This window comes from Crocodylus siamensis, chromosome 3, assembly GCF_052110815.1.
Source record: "Crocodylus siamensis isolate JL-2025a chromosome 3, ASM5211081v1, whole genome shotgun sequence".
Taxonomy (NCBI): Eukaryota; Metazoa; Chordata; order Crocodylia; family Crocodylidae; genus Crocodylus; species Crocodylus siamensis.
This window is the reverse complement of record NC_143397.1, coordinates 131,143,821-131,170,961: the sequence shown is the minus strand read 5'-3', so window position 1 is coordinate 131,170,961 and position 27,141 is coordinate 131,143,821. Positions and strand designations below refer to the sequence as shown.

Sequence of the window (27,141 nt, the reverse complement as noted above, 5' to 3'; positions counted from 1 at the left end):
AAAGGCTCTGTATGTTTTTTTGTAGTAGCAGTTACAGTTGCTCAGAAATAGCGGGAGGGTGAGAGCAAAGCAATTTTCATGAGAATTTTTTTCAAACACAAGTTTAATTGGATATTTCAACCCACTCCCCCATTTTCTGTGTCATCTTTTCCTTCCCTCCTCACCTCAGTGTTTCCCATGCTGTAATGTCAGACAACAAGAGTCATTATCTGAAGGTGAACGTGATTAAATAAAGCAGCATCGAACAAGAATCTCAGTTAAGATATTGCTCATGTTATGTTACCTACAGCCTTTGCCCCTTCCTATCACAAACATTTTAAATGGCTTGAACTTTGTCAGACTTGTTATGACCATTCTAGCTATCGTTTCAAGTAACGTGGACTGACTAAACTTACTTAAGGAACACTTTTTTCTACTGAACTGTCAGGGCCTAGGGTTCTTTGGTTTGAAAAAATACTGTAATATTCACATACCAGTTCATCATTTTTCATCCCACTTGTAGCATATTAACAAAGCTGTTTCTCTCCCCCTTAAAATCCATTATTATCCCATTATTCTTCTTTGTGCAAAGATCTCCAAAACAGGTTTATGGTCACGGCAAAAGCAATATGTAGGAAAAAGACAATCCTTTTTTTGTACTTTTAAAAATTGTCCAAACAAGGCACGACATTCATCTGTATAAAGTCTGTAACAGCTTCCTCGCTGTTTGCAAACCCACCAAAAATTTACATAACTGCAACTAATCTTCAATAATCTTGAGCAAGACAATTAAGAAAGGGAATAAGCCTATTTCCTGCTCTCCCCCAAGCTTATAAAGCGACAAAAAAAAAGAAGAAAAAGAAGCAAAGTCCACCCAGTGTTGCAATAGTCACTTAATGTGAATAAAGTGCACTAACTTTCCTCTAATTGCAACTCTACTTCATTCCTATGCATGGCTACTGAACAGCAAAAGAAAAACTGTTTTTAGGGTCTGAATCTCACTTGTTCTCAGCTGAACCATGAAAACATCTACTCTTGCTGTGTACCACTGCTTTGCTTTGCTTTGGTATATGTTTTTAAGCTACTCAATCTTGCTCATAAGAGCAGAAGACCGGCCATCTGAAGTGTTCCTTTATGGTGCGCAATGGAAATATTTGACAGTCCTCAATCTGGTAAGCACGTAGTGTACAGTGGTACCAATATGTCTATTTGTCTGTCTGCCATCTGTGCCTAAAGACATATACAGCTGGTGTATTTGCTGCTTTCTTTAATGGTTTATATCCCAAAGGAACCTAATAGGTATCCATGTTCATGCTATAAGATTATTTGCAAGCTTATGCATAAAGATTATGTGATAAATTGCAACATTTCTAAGCTTTATGTACTGTTGGAATTGCCTGATCATTGAGACAGAGAGAGAAGTTAGTTGTAAGAAAGATAAAACAGAATGTATATATTAAGGACGCAGAATTTTGGTGAATGTTATCCAGGGGGATGGGATGATTACCAATTAGGCCCAAGAAATCCCCAAATATGCCCAATTTCAGCAGCATACTAGCAGAGCTTCTTATAGTCTTTCACCATATGTGAACAGAATTATCAAAAAGGGGAGTGGTAGTAAAAGTCCACTTACTCTAGTCTTGAAGCTCATCAGACTACTGAGGTGACAGTCCTGTGTTTTCTCTAGCCAACGGCACATAGAAGAGCAATGTGTTTGGCATCATGTCTGGTTGCCTTTGACTCCCCGGCCCAACTGAGCAGGTACCTATTTACAACTAGGTTGGATTGTATCTACTACAAAATAAAGAAAGATTATGCAAAATCCAGTGAGAAAACTAGGTTTCAGAGCATGTACTTAATTAAAAAATAGTTTAGGAATTAAAAAAAAAATCTAGGGATAAGCGCCATGTCATTGCATGTTTTTTAAGTTCTACCAGTTGTTTTCTAGGTTTCCTAGAATTCCACTGTGAAATACTGACAATAATATACTTCAGTATCGCACAGTAATACTAACATTGCACACCTTACTACTCAAAATGAAACAGAAGACTTGCTGTTTAGAGAACAATGTTAGTTCTCAGTACGAGGAGTTAGGCTGTGAGAAGATAGTGGGTGTGGGAGGTCTCCAGGAGAAGATGAGGAGACTTATGAAGGGGATTCGAACAGAACTATTGGTTTGGTAGCACAGTCACTGCCAGCATGCTGGCTTGCTTTAAGGAAAGCAGGAAATGCATCCTCAGTCCTTTCATCTTGTCAGTGTTGCAGTAAATGGCATACAGAATTTGCATAGCAGTGGTCCTGGTCCTGCCTATGCTTTGCCTTTCTTTAAGCAGTTGGGCCACTGCATAATGGAGTTTTGTGGCATGCTGTGAAAACAGTCCTTAAACTGCAAGCCCTTCAGGGCAAGGATTGCCTCTTCTATGCCTGTACAACATTGAATTCAATGGGCCCTGGCCCTAACTGGAGTCTTTGGGGACTACCATAATAGAAATAAGTACTGCTACCAGTACCTTGAAGAAAATTAAAGTTGGACCCACCTCATCCTCTTGTAAAATTCCATCCAAGTTCGATCAGAGTCACACAGTCGTGTCATGGGATGACCCTCCCATACTTGCAAAACATGGGGCAGAATTTGGGAGGGCTCGGGGATATGCATTGCACACATTTGGCTCTTTTTATGTATTTTATTCAAAAATAGTTAATGAAAGCAAGCTCGACAGAGCTTGGACACAACTGACAACACATAATTGCCAAGGATCAAATTCTGTACCATTTTAAAACAAAAAAGGCTTAAGAGAGAGTGGGAATTATAGTCCCTGAAGGTCAAAAAATAAAGTTCAAAGATTGCCCAAGCTCAATCAAAGAATTTTTCATTGGAAAACACTATTTTAATGGAAACACATTGCAGGAGAACGTATGGATTCCTTTGGAATGTTCTGCAGAAATCAGGCTAATTATCTAGCCAGCTTGCCTACCTTGCTGTTTTCCAGCAGCTATCTGGCTCATTGACTGTTCAGCTGACTGGCCTAGAGTTATTTAAAATTCCCTTTTTGTGTTTCTCAAAGATATCAGTTTTTTGAAAATCCGGTCTATGGGAAATTTCATATTTTCAATATCCTTTGCCAATTCAGAATTAAGGATATTAAGATGTGAATTTTTCACATGACAGAAATTCCAGTTCACTTGCAGCTCTATCTTGAAGTATGCATTTGCTCTCCTTTTCGCAAGTACTCCACTTTTATTCTTCCTGTGTGATCTGCACAAGAAGGAATCTCCTGCTCTCATGTTAGTTCTCATCCATCTAGTTCCTGTTATTTGCAGCCAGAACCTCCCCAAGGAGGTAGAGTTGAATGGGAGAAAAAAGCCATAAGCATGCTTAGGATCACAGGTTTTCATTCATCAATTACTGAATGCATAGATCAAATAGATCAAGCATATTTTGTATACAAATCTGTAAATTCTGCTAAATACCTTGTCACAAGGACACAAAAAAGGAAGGAATGGATTTCTGTGCAGTACAAAAATATACAGAGGCCTGAATCAGTTAATAAAAAGTAGGGCTGAATGGACCTCCCCAGGTCATCTACTTCAACACGCTGCTCAAGGCAGGACCAGCCCTAAGTAAACCACCCCAGCCAAGGCTCCATCTAACCTGTTTTTGAAAGTTTCCAAGAAGAGAGATTCCATTTATTGCACATAATATTAGGTAAAAGTTGCTTTCCATATAAAGATAGGTTATTCCATTAAGAACATCACTAAACATCTGAAAATACATTTGTATCCCTCCCAGTTGTTTAGTACACTTTAATACTTCATTATTGAAATTACTTTGACCATCCTAAATATTCCAAATTCTATTTGTCTAAAATCAATCCAATACATATTGCACATTTTTCAAAATGTTGTGGTTTGAATATATACAAATGTACTAAAATTTTGATCATCCCACCTAACAGTCAGAGACATTCGATTTATACCACCTTAAAGAAAAAGCTGTCTTTTTTATGATTCTCAATCTGGGAAGTAAGTATATTCAGTTGGCCAAATGCTGCCTTTGAAAATGAACTATAGGCAGAAATAAATGGAAATACGTCCAGTCAAAAGATGCAAATTGTCTTTCCCACTGATGCTTTATTTTTCATCTGGTCTATCTGGCCAGACAAGTTAAAAAATACAAAACAGGTCTTCCCTGCTAGTTTATAAGAATTTCTAAAACACTTATTATAGCACTAAATATGGCTATAGAAAGCAGTAGGGTATGTTTAGAAGACCTAGTCAATGGTTCCTCCTTCTCTCAGGGCTAATCATTAGTTTTCAGAATATGTCCAGTCTTAATTCCATTCTTGGAAGAATACTTTGTGGGATCTTTTAGATCTACAATTACCGGGTGTGTTGACCAATTTATGAATGTCCCACAGTTTCTGAAGGCTCACATCTGGAATTGAAAGTCAAGGTACATGTGTGATTGCTTTAGAAACAGCAGGGAGGACTCAGTAATTAGCCTAGGTGCATTCCATTTTCCAGTTTAAAGTAGGTTTTACCCCATTTTACCGCCCTCCCCCCCGCAATTTGGGGAGATTGTACCCAATGGAAACTCCTTTTGCCAGGTGTTTGGATAGCCATGCCCCAGAGGTGCAGTCCCCAGGGTATCTGTGATAGCAGGATGCCACTCCTGTACTCTACCGAAGGGGTAAAATTCAACCCAGTAAACCAATAAAGTTCTGCTTAACCCTTCAAAATAAGGTTCAGCTGATTTAAGCAAGGGTGGACCTTGTGAGGGCCTTTAATGCACAGGCAAGAACCATCCAAGATGAGCAACACTACCAGAATTCTAAGTGTGGTAGCTGTTGGCTTTCTAAAACCTACAATGGCTCTCCCAACTTGTAAACAGATCATGCACATTTATTCCTAGCATAACTCTATCTCTCTTAAGCCACTTCCAATGATGTCATTAACGACCGTAACTGGTTATTTCCATTCCTAACTTAAAAGAAAAAGCTACAGCAGGCAGACCAAATTCAATTTTAAAGAACACGAATACAAAGACAATTAATTCAATAGAGGTACTTTGGCTTCACACCAAGTACTAAATTAAATATAAGGGTCAAGAGCCAAGGGCAAAGTTTTGTATGTCTCAAATATGGGATCCTTAGATGAAGTTCATGGAGGGGTGGGGGGGACAGGAGACGACTAGACAGACATATGGATATGCTTATGTACACACACACATACTCTTTCCATATGGAAGATATTATTGTTATCTCCTGTGAATGACAGGGAAAATTACTAGACTGAGAATTTGGATGTTTTGGGACCATCTGCTTCTTTTCCATCCAAATGTTTGTTTTAATTGATTTTGAAAAAGGTGGAGGGGGGCACACAAAGTATATCCCTGTCTCATGATTAATGCAGAGCTCATCATCGAAGAGATAATAATAGTCTCATCCTCTGGGAACCATGGCCCTCTCACATGGGGAATGCCTATAAGATGCTTTATAAGTGATTAGTCATCATGCATCACCAGTCTTTCACCAGCCTCATCCAACCACTTCACATTCTTTTTAAAGTAAAGAGAAAATACTTGATTGCTTGCTGTAGCTGACTGTGTAGACTGTAACTACCACAGGCTAAAAGGGCAAAAGCTCTTGTTCAAGGCTCTAAAAAAGGCTCACTCTTTTTTAGAGCCTTGACAAATGGCCCCAAACCAGCAAGCAAATGCTTAACTGAGCATGGAGAACAAGCAGGAGGAACAAGCAGGAGGAACTCACACTCCTGCTTGCAAACAAAGACTTCAACCTGGTTGGGTTAACAGAAGTCTGGTGGGACCCTACCCACAATTGGGCAGTAGGCATTGAGGGCTATAGGCTGTATAGATGAGATAGAGTAGGGAAAGGGTGTGTGTGTGGGGGGGTGGGCATTGCTCTCTATGCTAGGCAGAATACATATCTTCAATAGTTAAGATGGGATTGGAAGAGGGGCAAATTGAGGTACTGTGGGTCAGAAAACAAGGGGATCGGGGTGAAAGGGACTTGTAGTGGGGGTCTTTTACAGACTGCCACACCAGAAGAGATGAGCTAGACTTCGAATTCTCAAGGCAGCTCTCAGAGGCAGTACACTCAAGGGACATGGTTGTCATAGTGACCTAAACTACCCTGACATTTGCTCTGAGGAGCAATCAGCTAGATCTGCCCATTCATGTAGGTTCCTAACCAGCATACATGACTTTCATCTAACACAGGAGGTATATGGTCCCACTAGGGGAAATGCCTTACTGGACTTAGTGCATGCTACAGGGGATGATGACCTGGTGGGTGATCTGGAGATACAGGGTAACCTAGGGAAAAGCAACCACCAATTGTTAGAATTCACTGGCTGGCAAAAGGTGGGGAAAAGATAACTAGTAGGGCAGAAGTGCTAGACTTCAGAAAGGCTAACTTCAATGAGCTCGGGCTAAGATAAAAGGGCAACTACAAAAACAGATGTTTAAATGATTTTTCAGGGACATAAGCTCCCTAAAATAAGACTGCACTCAAGGGATGTCTACACTGGTGTGGTGCCACTGCCAAGAAAGCATCAAAAATAAGCCCCTGCCAACCTGCATCTGCTCCACATATTCCCAAGCTGAACCTGAGAGGGGGAGGGTGCTCCCAGCACTCTCTAGATCCTAACACACAAACACCCCCAAGAGCAACCTCTGGGGGCACTCCCAGAAGACACTTCTATTAGACACCTAACAGGTCTTTGGATTCTGTCTCAGTGGCCTAAAGCGGGGCTTGGGGAGACTTCACTCCTCCATACTCTTGCCTAGGCATATAGATTGAAGGTCTCAGTGTGAAAGTCACTGTACAAGTGGATTTATCAGGCACCTGACTAGACCTCTTATGCATAGACCATGATCCAGAGGATTGACAGTTTCTGATTAAGTGAAATAGCTTCTGGCTCTTATTTAAAGTGCTCAACTTCTATAAGATAGACCTTAAAACCTATGGGGAAAGACTTAACACATTGAAATAATTTTTTGAGCATCCTAAACTTGAAAACTACCTTCTGTGTAATGGTAGGGATGTTAATTTTTAATGAAAACGGTATTGATAACCCTCTTGCCCTCTTTGGGAATCAGGATAATTTGGTAACTGAGTGAACGTGCCAGGTGTCAGCTGGTTTGGGTTCCATTTCTATATCTGCCATGTACTTGGTGTGACCCTGAATAAAGCATTTTAAGGAAACTGAGTCACACATGAGCTATAAAATAAGAACAACAATTATTCCCTACCTCCTCGGAGCGTTGCAAGGGTGTATTCAATAACATCTAACATGTTTTCATGCCACGAAGTACAAAGGTATTGAGAGTCTAATATATCTATTCTTCATCTCTGATTTTCAGTCTCCAGAGTTTTCTCAAAAGCAAAAGTGGAAGTTGACTGAGCTGATGTCCTATCCTCCTTTCTTACTCAGTTTTTTTGATAATGTAGCGTTTTCTAACACTAAAGTACTATCCTAATTCTGTCCCCTCCCAAACACCAGCCCCAAGATTTCCTGTGAACAGTCTGAAGTAACTAGTCTAACCTTAGCCATCTCTCACACACAACTCTAAATAAATAGCTATTTCAGACAGATCATGGCAAAAGAAGTCATTCTGAAAGTTATACAATATCTTTCCATTTCAACTGTGCCAGCTGGTTCAGCATGTGCAAAACACTAAATTTCCCAGCATCACATGGGGACAAACTCGTCTTAAAACGGTACCCCCCCAATAGTACCTCCCCCCCCCGGTACCTTAAGAGAGTTGCATTCTGACTGAATAGTGAATACAAGCTAGCAGACAAAGGGCAGAAAGCTTCTGACAGGCTCAGTCTGTATTCTCTGGCATATCCGAATTAGTATGGTGCACCAGGGAACACTAGCAGAGGTGACTAAATGATGAGAAAAGTTATTTTAGAAATGCAATTATTTGATGACCTGTGTAAGAGTATTCACAAATGCTGTTGTTTTTAATCAACTATATGATTTGAGAACATTCTGCAAATAACTGATTAGATGAATTGCGTATTCCAAAAAGAAAAAAAATCATTAATTACATTATTTGCCACAAGCAATTCAGCCACTGAGTCCTCACACAAAAAAGGGTTGTACCAAGTTAGCGAACACTTGCTCCTTCATCCTCCTGAATTCCACAGAAACAGGTTCAAAGCAGAACAGCTCTTTTCATAGTGCCCTCGCTGCCTTAACAGCCTTTTTCTTCAGGGTGCTTTGAACTGGCTACAGCCCTGAGATGAATTCTAACAAGTGCCCTCACCCAAGATGTACCAGGTTGTCTCACCCCTGTGAGAAGCCTTGCAATGTGGCTATGCAGGAAACAAATCTGGCTATTTGCAGTGTCGCCTTCTTCCATCACTCCACTGTGATGTTGAGGTATCTTCCAATGTGTCCTTCTTCCACTCCCAGTCTGAATCCTATCACACTTTCCTCCACAGTCCATTAACTGAGACATTGTTAAAATTCTCCCCTGAACTACTTTATTTAATCAATTTCAGTTAGCAAGGAAGATTTAGCCAAAAGCTATTTCCCTCGTGCTGACTTGTAGTTCACCAACAAAACAGCTCCCTGAAGAGCAAGAATTGAGTTCACTGAAGAACATGCTAATTAAAACTGGATGAAGATTCCCTCATTAGCTGTAATTAATTTAGGTTTTTCAGGCTATTTTCTATGGGGTCTCCTTCCTGGCTGATGTGCTGAGGCTAATTAAGAAACTGCGAACTGTTAAGTACGTAATTTCCTGCAGAGACCTTCTCTTCAGTGTTGGGGCTTTCCCTGTGGCCACAGTAAGTAACTAATGTATATAATCATAATTGTGCATGCACACACTCACACATGCACACGAAACAGATAAATGAATCCGTATGAGCCACGCTGATGGTTGAATACCGACAATGTTCAGACATGCCAGTCCACAAGTCCCTTCCACAACCTGGACAATGTCAAAACAGATCCATCACATTCAGAGAGTCAGGCACAGGCATTGTATTACTCTTATTTCCTACAGAGCCGTTGACATTTTATACTGAAGCATTCTTTTCTAAAGGGCAGTGCAGGCCTTAAGAGCATGGGAAGGACCTTAAAAGACATCAAATCTTCACATTCCCTTCCCCATCTGGCAAATTAACCTAAAATGTAGAAGAGAATCAGCGTTAAATGACATTATTTTATAACAACTTACAGCAGATCCATTCTGGATTGTTTGCTCACATTCAGTCAGTTAGTCTACCAAAAGATTCTGCATATTATAGGCCAGATTGTAATCAATGACATGCTCACAAGAGTAAGTACTACATAGCTTGAGTGATGGGTGCAGAACCTGACCCTATCACAGCTGAGCTCAGAGACCACTCCTGTGACTGCGGCACTGGAACATTGCTGAGCTTCTCAGTTACTAGCCAGTCTCTTGAGTACTGGCACCTTACCACACTGCCATCACATCTTCCATACTTTCTGGGTTTATTGGCACAAAGGGGCTGCACACAAGTATACATGTAGGTTATAAATAAACACGTGCTCAGAATTGGCAACCACTTCCCCAACCTTTCGTGCCCATGGTTCCACAATATGGACAGCTTGTATTCAAACCTAAATGCAAACCAAGAAAGCACAAATGAGCTTTCAGGTATTGTTAGCTGATATTGCAGTTTGTGTCCCCAGTAAATCCTCCTATTGTAAATCCTACCATATTGATGGGATGCCCAAGATGCAGCTTCCTTGTGTAGCAGCAGCTTAGGAATGAATTTTTTGGACTTTAAAGACAGGGCAAGATTTAAATGATCCACCTGTCTTGCTCGTATCTCCTTTTAACTTGTATGGAGCAGAGTAAGTTGCTTAGCTTAATAGCCTAGAGATTTGAGATCAGACAAAACTCCACAGGCAAAATATTATAGTTATGTATTCCTGGGAAATTCCGGAGTTAGCAGGTTATACCTTAAAGGAAGGGTTTCTTATATAGATGCCAAAGCAGACTGTCTTGTGGCAAGTCCTCTTGCTTACAGTTTTGTAGCAGTTATGCCAGGGGTGGCCAGCCTAAAGCACGTGTGCCACAAATGGTATGGGCAGCCTCTGTGTGTGGCACATAGCTGACCACACAGGGGACAGGCAGCACCATGGCGGATAAGGCAGGGGGCAGAAAGAGCAGCAGCAGATCATGCAGGGAGCAGAAAACAAAACAGCAGATTAGACAGAGGAAGGGGATCGGAATGGCACTCATGGAGGGTACAGGGCTTAATTTGTGGCACACCTGCCAAAAAGGTTGGCCCCTGCTAATCTATTCTAACTGACAGTCTCACATTTTTCACATATGAGCTATTTTTCCATTTCTTCTGAAAAACAAGCAAAACCAAGTGTTCTTCTGTTCCAGTTTGTGTTTATATCCTTCTGGACGTTGTATACTTACAACAGAGAGCTGGTTTACCCCAAGAGCCTCGATGGGATCATACCAATGTGGTTAAATCATGCAGTGGTGAGTGCAAAACCTGACTATTGCATAAAACAGACAGACTTTGCAATGAATGTTCCACTGCTGCATTATTTGTCTTTCCAAAAGGGTTTCACACCTTTCTTCTTGTGTGCATGTGTGTTGCTATTTAAAGTCCATGTTGAATTATATGGATGCATTAGCTAAAATTGGCTAAAGATGCCTGTTAGCCTGGAGGGAATGTCAGTGAATCATTACTTGTCAAACCTCTTAAGTCAATGAAAAGGTGTAAGCATAAAAACAAAAAACAAAAACAAACACACACACACACACACTTTTCTCCATTACTGCAGTCAAGACAGAAATTGTTCTGTAAACAGAATGTTATGAAATACAAAATGGTGGAGAATACAGCTGGTGCCTGGTAATTTTTAAAAGAGGTGAAAAAACCAAAGAATATCTGACAGCTCAACAGCTAATAAGCTAATGTGTGCACGGCATTGAATAACTGAATTGAAATGACTGTTTACAGATTTCTATAAATATATTCCAGATTTCTCCTTCAATTGCCCTAGCTGTTTTCATGATGTGTTGAATAATCACATACTTCTCATCAGTCAAGTGTAAGGATGCTGACAGTAACATGGAAACCGTGGGTGGGTAGTAAGGTCATGGTAGCCTCCTGGGGCTGAGGAGGAAGGGGGAGGAAGGGGAGAGGTTCAATGCTAGATGGAAATCAGAGGAGCCAAAAAGTATGAAATAATCATACAGAAGTCTCAGCCTTGTTCTCTCAAGAATTCAGTTTCTTAACATTTTTCCAGCTCAATATTTTGTAACATACTGCAGTGCTTTTGAAGCAACAGGGGAAAAAAAAATCACAGAATTTCTGACTGAGAACACTTGTTACATTTTTTAAGCAGCTGCTTTATGCACATGTATCTTTACAGAAACACGTACATCTGCAGGACGCACATATAAACCACGTACGCACTAGTGATCTCCATGTCATAAACATGACAGATAACAGTCAGCGCGTACTTCTGACCGTATCACCTGCTCTCCGACCACTAATCCATCCCACCGGGGCTGCTTCTAACATTCCAAACCTCTGAGCAGATGCAAACAATCATCATTAAAAACAAGTTAACCTCATCTACAGGGAAAAAAAGGATTCCTTTTCTCCACAACATTGCATTGGTCTCAATTTCAAGATTCTGGATCAGCAACAGGTCTAGTTTAATATTTACATCAGTGCTACAGTCTTTTTGGGGGGGGGAGGGGAATCCCAGTGCACTGCTGAAAATCTGCCAGTGGAACTCCCTTGTTTATGGCCTTGACAGAATGAGACACCAGTACAAGAAATGGGAAAAAAAACTTCTGCAGAAATGTCTAAGATTTACTCATTAACATTTCTTCTGTCTTCTTGCCATAAACTAACTTTAATTTAAAAAAATAAAAAAGGAACTCTCTCCACTCCCACCCTCATAAACATTGCTGACTACTTTCAAAGTGGAAAATACGATGGTTCCAAAATTTCCTAACCTTTTTCCTGGTGAAGAATGCTATGCATATGAAAGCTTGTCTGACTTTATCCCAACTATCCAGTTGGTCCAATAAAAGATAATCACCTGCAGAATTCATTGCTGCTCGCAAAACTTTTTTTCAGAATTATTTTGAAATGAGACACATGTTTCAACTGGCCCTTTCCTGCAAACAGTTGCTGGGTTTGCTGAATCAGCATTTCGCAAGGAATGCTTACTGTCAAACAACAACATTATGAACAGCCACTTTAGAAGATGCTCATATTTCAGGAAGCATATTCCACTTACATCACTGTGACTGACCAACTTCTCAGCAACAGACTATAACAGTAGTCTGTATATATCAGACACATTTAGTTTTATAGTGTCCTGGGACATTTGTAAGACAAAGGTCATACCTTCAGCCTACTGTGAATGGCCATGCTCAGCTTTTAGCATTGCATAAATGATTAATACTGCTATTACATCCTTCAGTGTGTGGGGTGAGTGGGTGGGGGAAGGTTTCCTTCCAGTAAATGTAGGATGTAAAATGTCTGCTACTGGTGAAATAAGAGCCAAAAGCAAAACAAAGCAGTGTCACTGAAGGAAAATATTTAATCATTCTATGTCCTGTCAGCATGTATATAACGTTTTTAGGCTTTAAATACTGACCAAAACATTTCTTTCTTCTGATCTGAGATATCCACTGTCATTGCTAGGGGAGTCAGGTGACAGCACTTTAAAGCCACATGCAGACATTCCTGGGACCCGATCAACAATCACACACTTGTTTTAAGTAGCTTTATTGTAGACCAGGTCCCACTTCTGCACATGTTGACCAGTGCCAGGAGCCGTTCTAGGAACACAATCCCAGCAAGTCAGGATGGGGGGAGAGGTGGGTGGGACTAGCAGGTGGGGCTAGTGGGTTGGGGTGCTTTGTCCTGGGGTGGAGGGAGGAATCAGAGGACTAAACGTGAGGGTACGGTGGGAATAAGAAAACTGCAGTCCGGTGCTGGTCTCCAAAACGGTGCACACATGTTTGGTGGGCCACATGCAGATATTCCCAGCACCTGATTTACAATCATGCATCTTACCATAAGCCACTTAGCTACAGAGTGCACGTTTGTTGGTACTGGGAGCTGCCCTGGGATTTCAGTGCAACTCAGTTATGATGGGGTGGTGTGGGGTGGGAGAGGCTAAGTCTGCAGGGAGGGGTATCTGTTCAGGAGTGGCAGGCCAGGGACTTAAAAATAGCCTGGTCAGGGTGAGGGCAGGGGATAGGAAAAGTAGAGGCCCGGGGCTGGGGTGAGCAGATGGGATTTCCCAGTCCCAGGGCTGCGCTCAGAATCTGTACAAATGTTCGGTAGGCTTGGCTAACCTGTGCCCGATCTAACTTACTGCACCTCTCAGCTAATTAAGGCTGACCATTCCCCACCCCCAACCTCCCAATCTAACCTCCCCAAATGCACCTCCCACATTGGCACTTAGATCAACCTAAGTATAAGGTCTGCACATGGCTGAACCTTATGGTCATGGCAGTGTAACATCTGCACCTACCCTAAAAGTCAATTGCCAGGAAAAAGACTGCAGATTTCCTCCCCATTTGAATAACATTCTTCTTCACAGTTCTCAGGTTAGAGAAGTTTCATACCAACTGTAATGTGATAATATCTGGCTGGCCATGGCAAAAAGCTGTTGGTTTTGTGTGCTGGTGGGGGTTGTGGGCTTGTTGGTGACATTTACAGTGTGAATAGTCTTAATTATATAAATTAGGGACTGTCTGGGTCTAACTGTACACAGGGAAGTCAAACTGTTAGCTAACTAAACAGTTTGTCTGGAAGAAACACATACAAGATGCCTTGGGAATATGAAGCTTCCTGAGTTGGCAACTTAGCTTTAAATCTTCACTGTGCCAATCAAGGTGCCCCCTCCCATTGCTTCTGGTTCCTCGGGGTGTTGTCATTTTGTGTAATCAGCAACAGAATGTCTGACTGAAGCCTTCAGCTGTTTTTCCTGTGAACTTAGTCTCTGAGTGGGACAATTACCAAAGAAGAGGGGACAGTTATGATTTTCTTTTTTTCTTTTTTTAGTAATTAGAACATGCAGACACCAAGATACTGTTTTGATACTCAAACAGCTCCTTTCAGCTAGGCAGGCCCTACAGGAATTACGCTTTTGCCAGGGTTTTCAAAGCCTCACAAAGGAAATTTTAGTTGTAAAAATAAAGATTTGGATTTAGGATCCCCAATTAGCATTTAGAGGTAGATAGTCTCAGACACCAGGATGCTTTCTACTCTTGGCTCTCCAGAGTTTTGTGGAAGTCATTTTGTGCCTCAACTTCCCCATCTGCCTACCTCTACAACAAGCTTACACATCTATGGAGGTAGACTACTGCCTAAGTCATAATCCTAGTCAAAACTGCTTTAATGTTACTAAACCAGAGTTTTTGGGTGGAAGAATAAATGTCATTTTGGCTAAATCTTTAACCTGAAATTGTTTATTTCTTCCTTGGTCATCTACTTTCAAAGTATATCTTGACACTTTCCAAAAAGCCATTATCAGCTGCATAGAGTTTAGACTGGACCATAGGCATGCATTATTTATTTAACTGGCAATTGAGAAGAACATTAGATTTCTAAGGGGCTGACAGCACCGACTATTACATAAAACAAACAAGATAATGGGGGGTCATAAGTAGTGTGACCATATGCCCCAGTTTGGCAGGGACAGTCCTAGATTTTGTAAGATGGTCCCGGGCAGTTGGTGAAAACTGAAACAAAAGTCCTGGAATTGCAGGGGTGCTGGGCACAATCTGGTGGAGAGGCGGAGTGGCATGGTGCACCAGGCAGGCTCCACCGCCCCACTGAACTGTGCCTTGTGCCCCTGCCCACCTGCCTGGGACTTTGGGGATGGGGGTTGAGCAGGGTCCTGGATTTCTGTAAAATTATATGGTCACCCTAGTCATAAGAGATCACCAAAACAAATTAATGTGTAAGAGAATAAATTAAATATGTAGCTGTGCATTGAGCTGCATTCATGACAACTCCTTGGGAAAACAGTTTTTCTCCTCCTTCTAGGTTGCAAAAGTATGGTCTTTTCCAAGTTTACTAGGTGCATTTTACTTCTGTAAATGACAGGTAGTTTTCAGTTTAATCATCTCCTCTCCTAGCTTTAGGATATATAGATGGTAGTACCGATAAGCTTTTACAACTAGCCAAACTACATTATGCCTGGCACTTTAGGAATCCATAGTAAGAGATAGTTTGTATTGAAGGATTCACAAACTAAACCTTTAGGCTAAGTACAGACATTCAAAAAGCCCAAGCCTGAATTGATTCAATCTTTGCAGGTTAATCTAACCTGCATAGATTGAACCGATTTGCAAGCAAATAGACATTCACTTTTGATTCCAGAAATGCAGGCACATGCCTGCAGTGGCCCAGGCTAGAAGCCAGGGGGTGCTAGAGTGAGCCCTACCTTCCCCTCTGCAATGGCGGAGGGAAGCTGAGCTGGGGAGGTGGGGGCATGGCCAGGCCCCGGCAGGAGACCTAACTGGGGAGAAGTTTAAACCCCCATGCTGGCCTTCAGGGACGCCAGCCCTGCTGTGCCTGGAGTGGGAGAGGAGAAGCAGCCCTTGCTAGGCTTTTGGACAGGGGGCAAGGAGCATAGCCAGACCCCAGCCAACAGCTGGCACTGAACAGTAAGAGTAGAGGCAGGCCAGCCCTGCCCCCACCAGCCCATGGTGGGGGAGGAAATGGGGGGAGAAGGATAGCCTGGTGCAGCAGTTCCCTGATTGGCCAGCCCAGCCTGGGCATGGGGAGCCAGAAACACAGTTTTTTCCCCACAGTGGGGCCCAGTGCCTTGACCCTCCAGCCCTGAGCTCAAGGCAGCGCTGCACAGGGCATCCCTCCCCATCCCTATGGTGGGGGAAGAGGGGGTGAGCCCTCCATGACAGCCTGGCCCAGCCTCTGAGGCAGCACCACACAAGCACCATGCAGGCACAGCCTGGGTGTGGGGAGCTGGGAGCAAACCAGGCCAGGCTGGGCTGTTGGGGCAGGGCGTTTCCCAGCCGGCTGCAAGTCCATGGCAGCCTGGCCCAGCGCACCTGGTCAGTGGCTGACTGGGCAGCAGTACAGAGCCAATATCACTGCAGCTGCAGGTGGGTACTTTAGCAGCTGGACTGGCCACACGGGATGTACCTACAGCTGCCCGGGCTGGCTTGGAGGCATCAGTGGGCCCGGAGCCTGGCAGCCGCCCACCATGGGGGCTCGTGTGCCCACAGCCACCACTGATGCACCCCGTACATGGTGCTTGTGAAGAGCAAGCACCCTGCAGAGGGCACAGCAGAGGCAGCTGCAGGAACACAAGCCACCACAGGGGGTGGCTGCCAGGCTCTGGGTCCACTGGCGCCTCTGAACCAGCCCAGGCAGCCACGGGCATGCTCCATGTTGCCAGTATGGCTGCCAAGGCACCCACCTGCAGCTGCAGCAGCATTACCTCCACCTGCGTGTGCTGTGCTGTGCTGTGCTGGGCTGTCACAGAGCCACAGCTGGCTGGGAAGGGCTTCACTCCTATGGGCCAGCCCAGCCTAGTTTGCTCCCAGCTCCCTGCACCCAGGCTGGACCAGGCTAGGCTGTCAGAGAGCCACAGAATCAGCATCACACAGAGTCTGGCCTGGCCTGGGTGCAGAGAGCCAGGAGCAAACTGGGATGGCTGGGCCATGGGGGCAGAGCCCTTCCCAGCCAGCTGCAGCTCCACGATAGCCTGGCCCAGCCTGGGCATGGGGAGCAATCCAGCTCCCACAGCCCCAGCTGGCTGGGAAGGGCCCTGGCTCCCACAGCCCAGCCCCTGCTGGCCCCTCCACACCAACCCTCAGTAGTGCCTATGGGCCGACCCAACTCAGCTCCTCTGCCCCAGCCCCAGCCCCAGCCCCAGGTGAGGCAGGTGGATGGCAAGACCGTGCCAGTTGACACCTGGCCATGCACCTACCCCTGCTGCTGTAGTGGTGCAAAAGGGGAGGGGATGACCTGGGGCTCAGGCCAGGCAGTCCCCCAGTAGGCGAGGGGAGGGAGTGAGAAATAAACCCCCTGCCTGCCCGCTTTGTGTTAGGGGGCCGTGCCAACTGGTGTCTGGCCATGCCCCCACCCTGGCTAGAGAGCAGAGGGGCAAGGCCACCCCTGCTGTCTCAAGCAGAGAGCCCAGCCCAGCCCTGCCCAGAGCTGAAAAGCATGCTGGGATGCTGGGGGACTCCGGTTTAACATAAACCAGAAAGAGGTCTCGGACAGAAATTCCATAAACCGGTTTGACGCAAATCAGTTAAGTCTGATACTACATTCAGTCAGATTTATCTCAAACCAGTTTTAGCCATTTGGAAACTAGTTTATGTGCACTGAACTACTGTTCTGTTACAGGTTTAAACCAATTTATAATCACTTAAACCAGCATGCTTTTCATCTCTGGGCTGGGCTGGGCTGGGCTGGGCTGCCTGTTTCAGACAGCACAGCTGGCCTCGCCCCTCTGCTCGCTAGCCAAAGGAAGAGCAGGACGTGGCCAGACATCGGCAGGCATGGCTCCCTAACACAAAGGGAGCAGGAAGCGAGCTTATTCCCCCTTCCCTTCCTCCCCTCTCCCACCAGGGGACCATAGTTGGGGTCTGCCTGGCCAGGGTGTAGTAGCCCCTGTCAGGGCCCCCCCATGCAAGCTGAAGCAAATAGGGAGAGGAAGGGGGATTCAATCTCCCCCTCCATCCCCTGTCCCACTGGCAGCACAGGTCCATGACCAGGGCGGAGCAGCCTGCCATCCATTCTTCCCACCCTGCCTCCCCACTCCCGTGACAGGGGAGGGAGTGTGACTAGAGCTGGCCAGCATGGCCCCATCATCTGCCTGCCTCGCCAGAGCTGGGGCTGAGCCGGGTGACACTGCTGAGTGAAGGTGGAGGGGTCAGCTGGGGCTGTACTGCAGGGGCCAGGCCCTTCCCAGCGGGCTGCAGCTTGGGCAGGGGCTGCTCCCAACTCCCCATTCCCAGGGCAGGTGGGGCTGCCATGAGGCCGCAGGCAGCTGTACAGGGCCCTACCCAGTGGCTGCAGCTCTGTAACAGCCTGGCCTAGCAGCATGGGCACAGGCTGGCCAGGTAGTGGGCTGCCCAGGTGACTCAGAGGCACTGATGGGTCCCAAGCTTGGCAGCCACCTGCAGCCCCTGCCACCACACCTCCTGCCCTGTGCAGCATCCAGCAGCTTCAGCCACATCAAAGGCTGCTGGCTGACCTGGGACAGGCAGGCTGTTCTGCTCCCCTCACCTGCAGCTGCCACAGCTACGCCATACCACTCCGGGTGGGCAAGAGGACCTTCAGTCCAGTGGCTTCTGCTCAGTGCACAGAGTGCTATGAGTGGATAGCAGGGCCATGCCAGTCAGCTCTGGCCAGGTCCCCCACTGCCGGAACAGGAGGCAAAGCTGGGCAGACCCGAGCTGATGTCCTATTCCCACCTAGAGATGGGGGAGTTTAATTCCCCCTGTGCCACCCTTTGCTTGAGGCACCGCCCTACCTGGTGTTTGGCCTCAGGGACAAGCCTAGTAAGGGCTGCTTCCCTCTCCTCCTCCAGGCACACCCTGGCTGGGGTCCCCAAAGGCCAGGGTGGGGGTTTAAACCCCTCTGCAATCATACTTAATCCCTGCCAGGGGCCTGGCCATGCCCTGGTCAGCTTCCCTGCAGCCTTGCTAGTACTGCCAAAGACAAGGGAGGGCTGTTCTAGCGCACCTCATCTTCTAGCCTGAGCCACTTCAAGCATGTGATTGCATCTCCTAAATGTCTATTCACTTACAAATTGGTTCAATCTTTGCAGGTTAGATGAACCTGTAAAGATTGAATCAATTCAGGCTCCGGCTTTTTCAAAGTCTATCCCTAGCTCTAGGACAGTGTTTCTCAACTGGTGTGCCATCAGGCAAGTCCAGGTGTGCCGTGACATTTTGGGCTGGAGCCACACCCCCTGCCTGGCTAGAGCCCCACCTCCCACCTGCTGCTGCCGGGAAGCCCCTCCCATCGGCTTCTGGCTGGCCGCACCCCCCACCCCTGGTCGGTGTCCAGCTGGCTGTGCACCACCACCCACTTCCCTCCCGCCCCACGTCCAGTGTGCTGCAGTTCTTTTTTATTTAGGTAAGTGTACAATGGGGGAAAAAAGGTTGGGATTGCTGCTCCAGGGTATACACAGAGGCATTTTCAACTACACCTCAAATCATCTCAAAACATTTTCCCTGTGCTTGTATCAACTACTTAATAGCTCTTTAAACCTGCAAAAAGAAAAGCAGTTCCATTTGATCCCATTTCACACAGCCTTGGTTCTAAACCTTCTGGCAGCTATAGATACTTATAGGCTTTCCCTTATATTCATTTTTTGGAAAAAAAGAAAAACCAGTGTAAGGTTTATGATGCATTAAACTAAGCACCATGCACATTTAGTGCTACAATGCTTTGTTTTTTCCCCCCAGTACTGTATATGTTTTTCTGGCATTTCCATTTCTGCTGGCAGAGCCTCATTTCCTCAAAGAGAATACATGCATTTCATTAAAGATTGGTCAGGCATTGAATCCTCCCTGACTTCTGTTATTCCAGAATACACAGGTGCAACCTCCCTAACCCACCCCTTGAAAAGAAATTCCATGTTGTAAGTCTGCCTCATTTCAGCCTCATGTCGGCTTTCACCTGCAATACAAGCTTCAATCCTCTTATCTAAGTTCAGAGCAAAACAAAAAGCAAAAATCCCTACTACTATTTTGGCTCCAGTCACCATGCAAAAAATCTTTTCACAATAAGCAGTAAGTTGTTCAATAAAGTACTGGTTATGAGAAATGCACAAAGCCAAAAAAAGCATGTGCCACCTTAGAGCAACTCATCTTAGACACCAGCATGCATTTGCTCACACAGTTTCTGTGATGATACATTGTATTCATGGTAATCATGCTCAAAAATTATATGTGCATTTTAGGAAATATGGGACCACTTGGCTTCTCTTTCAAGTTGAACATCCCAGGACCTGAAAAACAAAGTTACTTTTGTGACATGGCAGTCATGGAATTGTAGAAAAATAAGGCTAGAAGGGACCTAAGGAGGTCATCCAGCCCCACCCATCCTCAAGGCAGCATCAGCCTTGTCTAGCGATCTCGTCTAAATGAAAAGGCTAAGCCTTTTTTCGTTTTACACACACACACAAGTTTAAACTAAATGGTAATTCTTCAATCTTATTCACACCTGCTTAATTAAGAGAACCCACTGCATCACTAGCTCTAAAAATAAGACTGTTTTTAAACGCAGTTTTGTTTTTCTGGAAATGCACTGCTACTCCAGAATGTTAAGAAAAGGAATAAATAACGTTGAGAACTGAACTGTTTATAAAACAAAGTATTTTAACTAATGCGCTTTGATATTTAAAAATAAATTTAAAACTATAAAAAGAAAATGAACTATGAAGTTTAATACCAAAATCAGCAAAGAAGGGAAAGCAGAAGAAGTAGTAGTATAGATTATAGAGTAAAACTGCAAAGGAGAAAATTGAGGGAAGACAACAACATAGCAGAATAAATCAAATGAGGTAACTTGTTCCTACAAGAAGCCAAGAATAGAGAGAACACAAGGATGGAGGAAAAAGTGGGAGGGATAGTAAAACTATGCAACAGTGATGATGCTTGGAAACTATGTAGTATCCTTATGCCAGGCTATCCAGAGGTGCAATTTTTTTTAATTAAAGCCACATGCACATATACACAAAGTCCAGCATTTGGTTGCAGTAACTAGAGACAGCCACCCTATTATTTACGCAACTTGGGGTCCTGATCAAGTAGGGTACAGAAACAGATGCTTAATCTGCAGCATAGGTCTACTCCCAGTGACATCAGTAGGGCTATTCAAGCACACACTTAACTTCAAAAACCGAACACTTTGCTGGAGAGTTGTCTGAATCCTCACCTACCATCATTCATCACCATAGGCAAATTTTACTTCTGCTTAGGGACCATTTTCAAAGACAGAACTAACATAATAAAATATTAGATAAAATAGACAACCTATTTGAAAACACATATATATTTACCAAGTACTGCACATTCTTAGTATGTAAAAAGATGTACAGAAAGGATATTTTAGTCTTGTTTAGCTTGTGCTCACTAAATGCATCCCCAATAATGATAGAAGCCATGGGGAAAGAGACAAACCCTTGATTTAAGAATACTAAGAACATGTCACAGCTTAACTATTTTGAGCTGGAGATGAATTGGCACACCAGTATTTCAGATTTCATACTCTGAAAACTGGTTCATTTCAGGATAAGCAGATTTGCTTTGACTATTATTTATGTTTGATTCCATTATTTTTATTGCAGTTTAAGGCTCACTTCAGTTTGTCATGGGTGAACATAAAAGGCAAACCCATGCTGGTTTGAGCAGTTGAGTCACAGTACAAGAGAAAAAGAGGTAAACTTTATCAACATTATGCCCTTATCTGTGTTTCCAAAAACTTTTTTCCTCTGACAAAACATCTTAGCCAACTTGATGAAGCACAGCATTTAGTTTTTGACACTTTTAGTTTCAAGATACTGTACAAATACAGAAGTTTCCCTTCTCTCAAAAATGTTTCTGCCTTAACAAAATTGGTAAGCTCAGCAAGCAAAGTTATTTAAATATATGGATAAATAAAGTAAAATACAATACAATACAATACAATACAATAAAAAGCAAAAAAGGAAAACAATTTCTTAGCGAGGGATGAATGAATGGAGCTTATTCAACTCATTAAGATATATTACTATATACTGCTACTGTTTTAGCCCAATGATTTTTTTTAAACCTTGGAATGAAGTAATTTTCCTCCTTCTGTGATAATTATTTTTTGTGGGTTTCACTGTTTACAAGTGAAACTGAGAAACTGTTAATTGAAATAAAGAATGAGTCATTGTTTCCCCCAGTTTTTGCCAACATTCTGATTTGTGTCAATCCAGACTTAATTATTAGAGTTTCTTTTATTCCAGAAGCATAACAGGTTATATAAACTTTGGCCCCAGACAAAGATTACATGGATTTAAAGAAATTAAACAATTAAGTGATTAAAAATACACAATTAAAATTGGGCTTGACTGTCTTTAATGAATCATAGAGTTTGGGGACTCGGCTATTAGAAATAGCTAGAATGAGAAAAGACTTTTATCCTCCCCCACCCCCCCCACCAACAAAAATGTGAAAAGTCTTTAAAGGCATTTCAAGTAGTCTTATCAACCATGGTATATGGTCCATCACTAAAGTCAGGTTTCTATCTGGCATCCTAGTTAATTCATTTGGAAAGCTAATTGAGTGCCATTGACAAAGGGCACAGTTTTCAATAGGTGGCCAACCATGCATTCCACTGATATTTGCTGTACAAATACAGAGCATGGAAAACTTATTTACTCTTGTAAACATATTCCATAGGACTGCCATTGTAAATAGCTGCCATTGGAGGAAACAAACTGCATGTAGTGCTGATAAATAAACATATGCAATTACTTGCAAACTTTAGGATAACAAAATCGTGATGAAGACTCCCTCTTTTTGACTCGATTGGTTTTTGAGTTGTAAGTGGATCAGCGATGCATATGCTCACTGTGGAAAGGATGTGTACAGTGACCACTCTGGATCAGGAGGAAAAGATCAGGTCCACTAAATCACACACCTACACACGGAGTCAAAATGTAAACCTGGGAGAGGAACACTTACCTGTTCTATTGGTCCTGTATAGAAATGTTCCACTAATATATGAGGCGTTACCTACAGTTACAACAATTATATTTCTAAGATAAAAAAGGGGGTAACTTGTGTAGTAATGTGTTTTTAGAATCATGAATTATTCTGAAAACAGAGCGCACTTTTATTAATACGTGTGCTAATGTCACCTAGGGCTCTTGTACCTGTATTTGGCATTTAGTTGCTAAAAATATTCCTGGTTTAATTTTTCTTTCTTAATTTAAGACGGCTAAATAAGTAACGTGGACACGATTTACCACGTAAGGGCTTATTACACTATGACTAGTAAAAAGCGCTAGAGGGCATGTCAGAACAATTTTACCCTCACGCCCTTTCAGTCATACCTTACTGCCAGGTGGTGCTCTAAGACAAGAAACACCCAGCTGCAGCACTTCTGCCACTCTCTTTTCCTGGGTGCAAGTTGCATAGGGCGCTCAAAGAGCTGAGGTGCAAAATCTTTCAATGCAAAGCTAATCTCCAAGCATGGAGCACTTGGGCACTTTTTTTGGCGCCAAAACTTTCTGTGCAAAGCCCCACAGGGCTTCTCAAGTGTACACATCTCCCAAGGCTGGGTGAAGGAGGGGAGGCACCCTTCAGGCAGCGTGCTTTTTCCACAGGAAGCTGGGTACACTTCGGGCTACCCCCAAGTGTGCTCAGAACATTGCCTCTGCCCTGGCTCTGGGGTCCCAAAGGGCATCATTCCTTGCCCTAACCCAGTACCCCTCACTTTTCCTTGATGCAAGTTGCATGGGGCACTTGGGAGCTTTTTCCTGGCCTCAAACCTTCCCATGCAAAGCTCTGCATGTTTTGGGGCAAAATTTTCATGTGCTTACCAGGCAAGCGCGAGACTGGTTTTTTGGGTTTTTTTACACCAGAATGAGGTGGCGGGGGGGGGCGGGTCTGGCCCCTTGAGTGCCTATAAATTCATGGAGCAGTAACTAACTCGGGTGCGTATGCTGTAGACTTTTGAGGTGAATGAGAGATGGCTACACACCAGAGAGACAAGGATGCAGCCCTGCGGGACACTTGCTCCTGGGTGGCACAGCACCTTTTTCATAAGAGTGCAGCCTGCTGCTCATGTCAGGTGCAGTATTGCCTTTCAGTGCAGGATGAGGCAGCTTTTTGTGACACTGAAGAGGACACCCTGACCTCTTTCACAGCCAAACGGGACATTTACATACATAGGTAAGTGAGAACAAACACTTGGCTGTGCTAGGAGGGAGGGTGGCTTGCATTGTTTACTTGATCTTTCACATAAATGGGGTTTAATTGCCATGAATGATGTTGCTAGGTATCCAACAGCATCCTGTAGTAGCAGGGAAATTTTCGAGGGGTGTGTGGGGGAAACCTCCTCACTACCCTTCCTTGCCCTCAATTGCCTTTCTCCACCTTCCCCTGACCCCCGACTCACATACAGGAGGGCTACCCCCATTTCAGGGCTGGAATGACTGCATGGTGGTTTTACAATACAAATTCTTCTGCTCTTAACTTTCCCCTACCACCTATTCCTAGTTCCCAAATGCTATGCTTTATATTATGCTACTACCATCACGCAAAGCAGACAAAAGAGAAGAAGATAAGCCTGGGAAAGTCGCCTGATGCCACTTCTGTCTCCAGAAAAAAGGATGGCAATGTCACTGCCAGGTGCCTATTCAATACTCTTAATATCCTTTTAGACTCAAAACAAGCAAAAAAGCCTATGGGAATTCACCATTAGCCTCTCTCTGCCTTGCTGTAGACAAGTCCTCGTATTGTGTGAATACATGAGCAACTAAGCTTGCATTTTAAAAAATCCCTTCGTAATTTAAAAATTAATATTTCTGTTTCATGTATGACTATTCCAATATTTACCAATGAATACCTTTTTTGTCCATTTTCTGCCCTGCTTCCAGCCTTGCCTTCTTCTTCCTGCTGATGCTACATGCCCCGGTTTGCAGTGCAGTGTGCAAGATTTAAAAATGCAAAAAACTTACAAATGGTCATGCTATTCCAGGCAGCTACCTACTGAAATATGCTTCATTAACTCATTTCAAGGGTCATGTATGTAAAGTTCCTATTTCTTTGTCTTTTCATGTAGCCCAGGTAATTATCCCAAGTAATTATGCTTTCCCTGTGGCTAGGGGCTCCCTTTTACCACTCCTGGTTGGTACTAGCCGATGTGCCCTCTCCTCTCCCTACTGCTACAGTGCAGTTTTTCCAACAACTTGGAACACAACTTGCACAGCCCCTCCAAGCCTCCTAACCACTTGTCTACCAGGTACAGTAAACTCATTGGTAACTGGCACCTTACATGCTGGCATGCTCTGTTAACCAGCATGCCGGCTTGTGAGGAAAAGTGAAGCTGGAAGTGCCTGCTGTGGCACTTCCGGTTTCTCCAAGCCAAAGGGCCAACGTGGTTCCCATTTTCAAAAAAGGAAGGAAGGAGGCCCCAGGAAACTATAGGCCAGTTAGTCTTACCTCGATCCTGGGTAAGCTTTTTGAGACAATTATCCTGGCACATGTCAACGAGGGGCCAGTGGGGGAGGTTATGCTTAGGGGCAACCAACACGGGTTCATTAGAGGCAGATCCTGTCAGACCAACCTGGTGGCCTTCTATGACCAGGTCACCAAATCCTTAGATGCAGGTGTTGCGGTGGACGTAGTCTTTCTGGACTTTAGGAAGGCCTTCGACACTGTCTCTCACCCCATTCTCATTCAAAAACTAGGGGACTGTGGTGTCAACACCTACACTGTCAAGTGGGTCACCAACTGGCTGGAGGGCCGCACCCAGAGTGGTTGTGGGCAGGTCTTTTTCAACCTGGAGGGATGTGGGCAGTGGTGTTCCCCAGGGCTCAGTCCTCGGGCCCGCACTGTTCAACATCTTCATCAGTGACTTGGATGAGGGGGTAAAAAGCACCCTGTTCAAATTCACAGACAACACTAAGATGTGGGGGGATGTGGGTATGCTAGATGGGAGGAATAGGCTGCAATTGGACCTAGACAGGTTACAGGGGTGGGCAGATGAGAACAGGATGGGTTTCAACACTGACAAATGCAAGGTGATGCACCTGGGGAGGAAGAACCAGCACCATACCTACAGGCTGGGGAACTCCCTTCTCACCAGTGCAGAGGCAGAAAAGGATCTTGGAGTCATTACTGATGCCAAGATGAACATGGGCCAGCAGTGTGGGGACGCAGTCAGGAAGGCCAACCGTACCTTGTCATGCATCCACAGATGTATCACGAGCAGGTCCAAGGAGGTGATCCTCCCCCTCTATGCGGCACTGGTCAGGCCGCAGTTGGAGTACTGTGTCCAGTTCTGGGCGCCGCACTTCAAGAGGGATGTGGACAACATGGAGAGGGTCCAGAGGAGGGCCACTCGCATGATCGGGGGCAGCAGGGCAGGCCCTATGAGGAGAGGCTATGGGACCTGAACCTGTTCAGCCTCCACAAGAGAAGGCTGAGGGGGGATCTAGTGGACATTTACAAACTAGTCAGAGGGGACCAGCAGGCATTGGGGGAGTCCCTGTTCCCCCGAGCACTACCAGGAGTGACTAGAAATAACGGTCACAAGCTGGCAGAGGGTAGATTCAGGCTAGATATCAAGAGGAGCTACTTCACGGTCAGGGCGGCTAGGATCTGGAACCAGCTTCCAAGAGAAGTGGTGCTGGCTCCTAACCTGGGGGTCTTTAAGAGGAGGCTGGATGAACACCTTGCTGGGGTTGTTTGACCCCATTACTCTTTCCTGCCATGGCAGGGGGTCGGACTTGATGATCGGCTCAGGTCTTTTCTGACCCTACCGACTATGAAACTATGAGCCCCCAAAGCCCGGGGCAAAGCAGCCTGTGCTGCAGAGCCCCCACAGCCCAGGGGCATACCAGTCTGCGCGAGGCTGTGCAGGTCCCACATCCCTGTCCTGTGGGACCCACAGGGCCCGTGGGAGGGGCGGCGATGTGGTGGTAGGGACAGAGATGCCGCAGGAGGGGCGGGAGGGGCAGTGGGAGAAGCGGCACACAGGGCCACTCAATTAACTGGCATATTTTGTTACCCGGCATCCCCCATTCCCAGATAACAGAACTTTTACTGTATTTATTTATTCTAACACTTACACACCCACATGCAAACATACATGCTATTATCATTGTTTTAAAAAACGTCCCCTGCCCAGATCGTCACTCTAGGCCCCTGCCTGACTTGGCTTTGTTCTACCAGGAAGGTCCACTTGTGGGCTACATGTGCTACCTCCCTCCTTCCCTCTTGCCTATGCTTCACCACTTGTAGACCCATGGCATCCCAACTTGTGCACACACACTCTCTCTCTCTCTCTCTTTATTTACAACAGCAACAGTACTGAACTGAAATATCGAGCTTTCTCCCCCAGGTGCTTTCTAGGACTGTGTGAAATTTCACCCTGTGTTTCATTTCGAAGCTGTTTTGATGTT

General features: G+C 44.6%; 1 protein-coding gene across 1 annotated transcript in view; it reads left to right on the top strand.

Moving 5' to 3' along the window:
- Positions 1-998: 998 nt before the first annotated feature.
- Positions 999-27,141, top strand: part of ADTRP (androgen dependent TFPI regulating protein) — a 47,622-nt gene continuing 21,479 nt past the window's right edge. The window contains exons 1-3 of the mRNA XM_090037277.1: positions 999-1,151; positions 8,667-8,801; positions 10,382-10,483. Of these exons, the coding sequence (XP_089893403.1) occupies positions 999-1,151; positions 8,667-8,801; positions 10,382-10,483 (390 nt within the window). The remainder of the gene's footprint in view (positions 1,152-8,666; positions 8,802-10,381; positions 10,484-27,141) is intronic.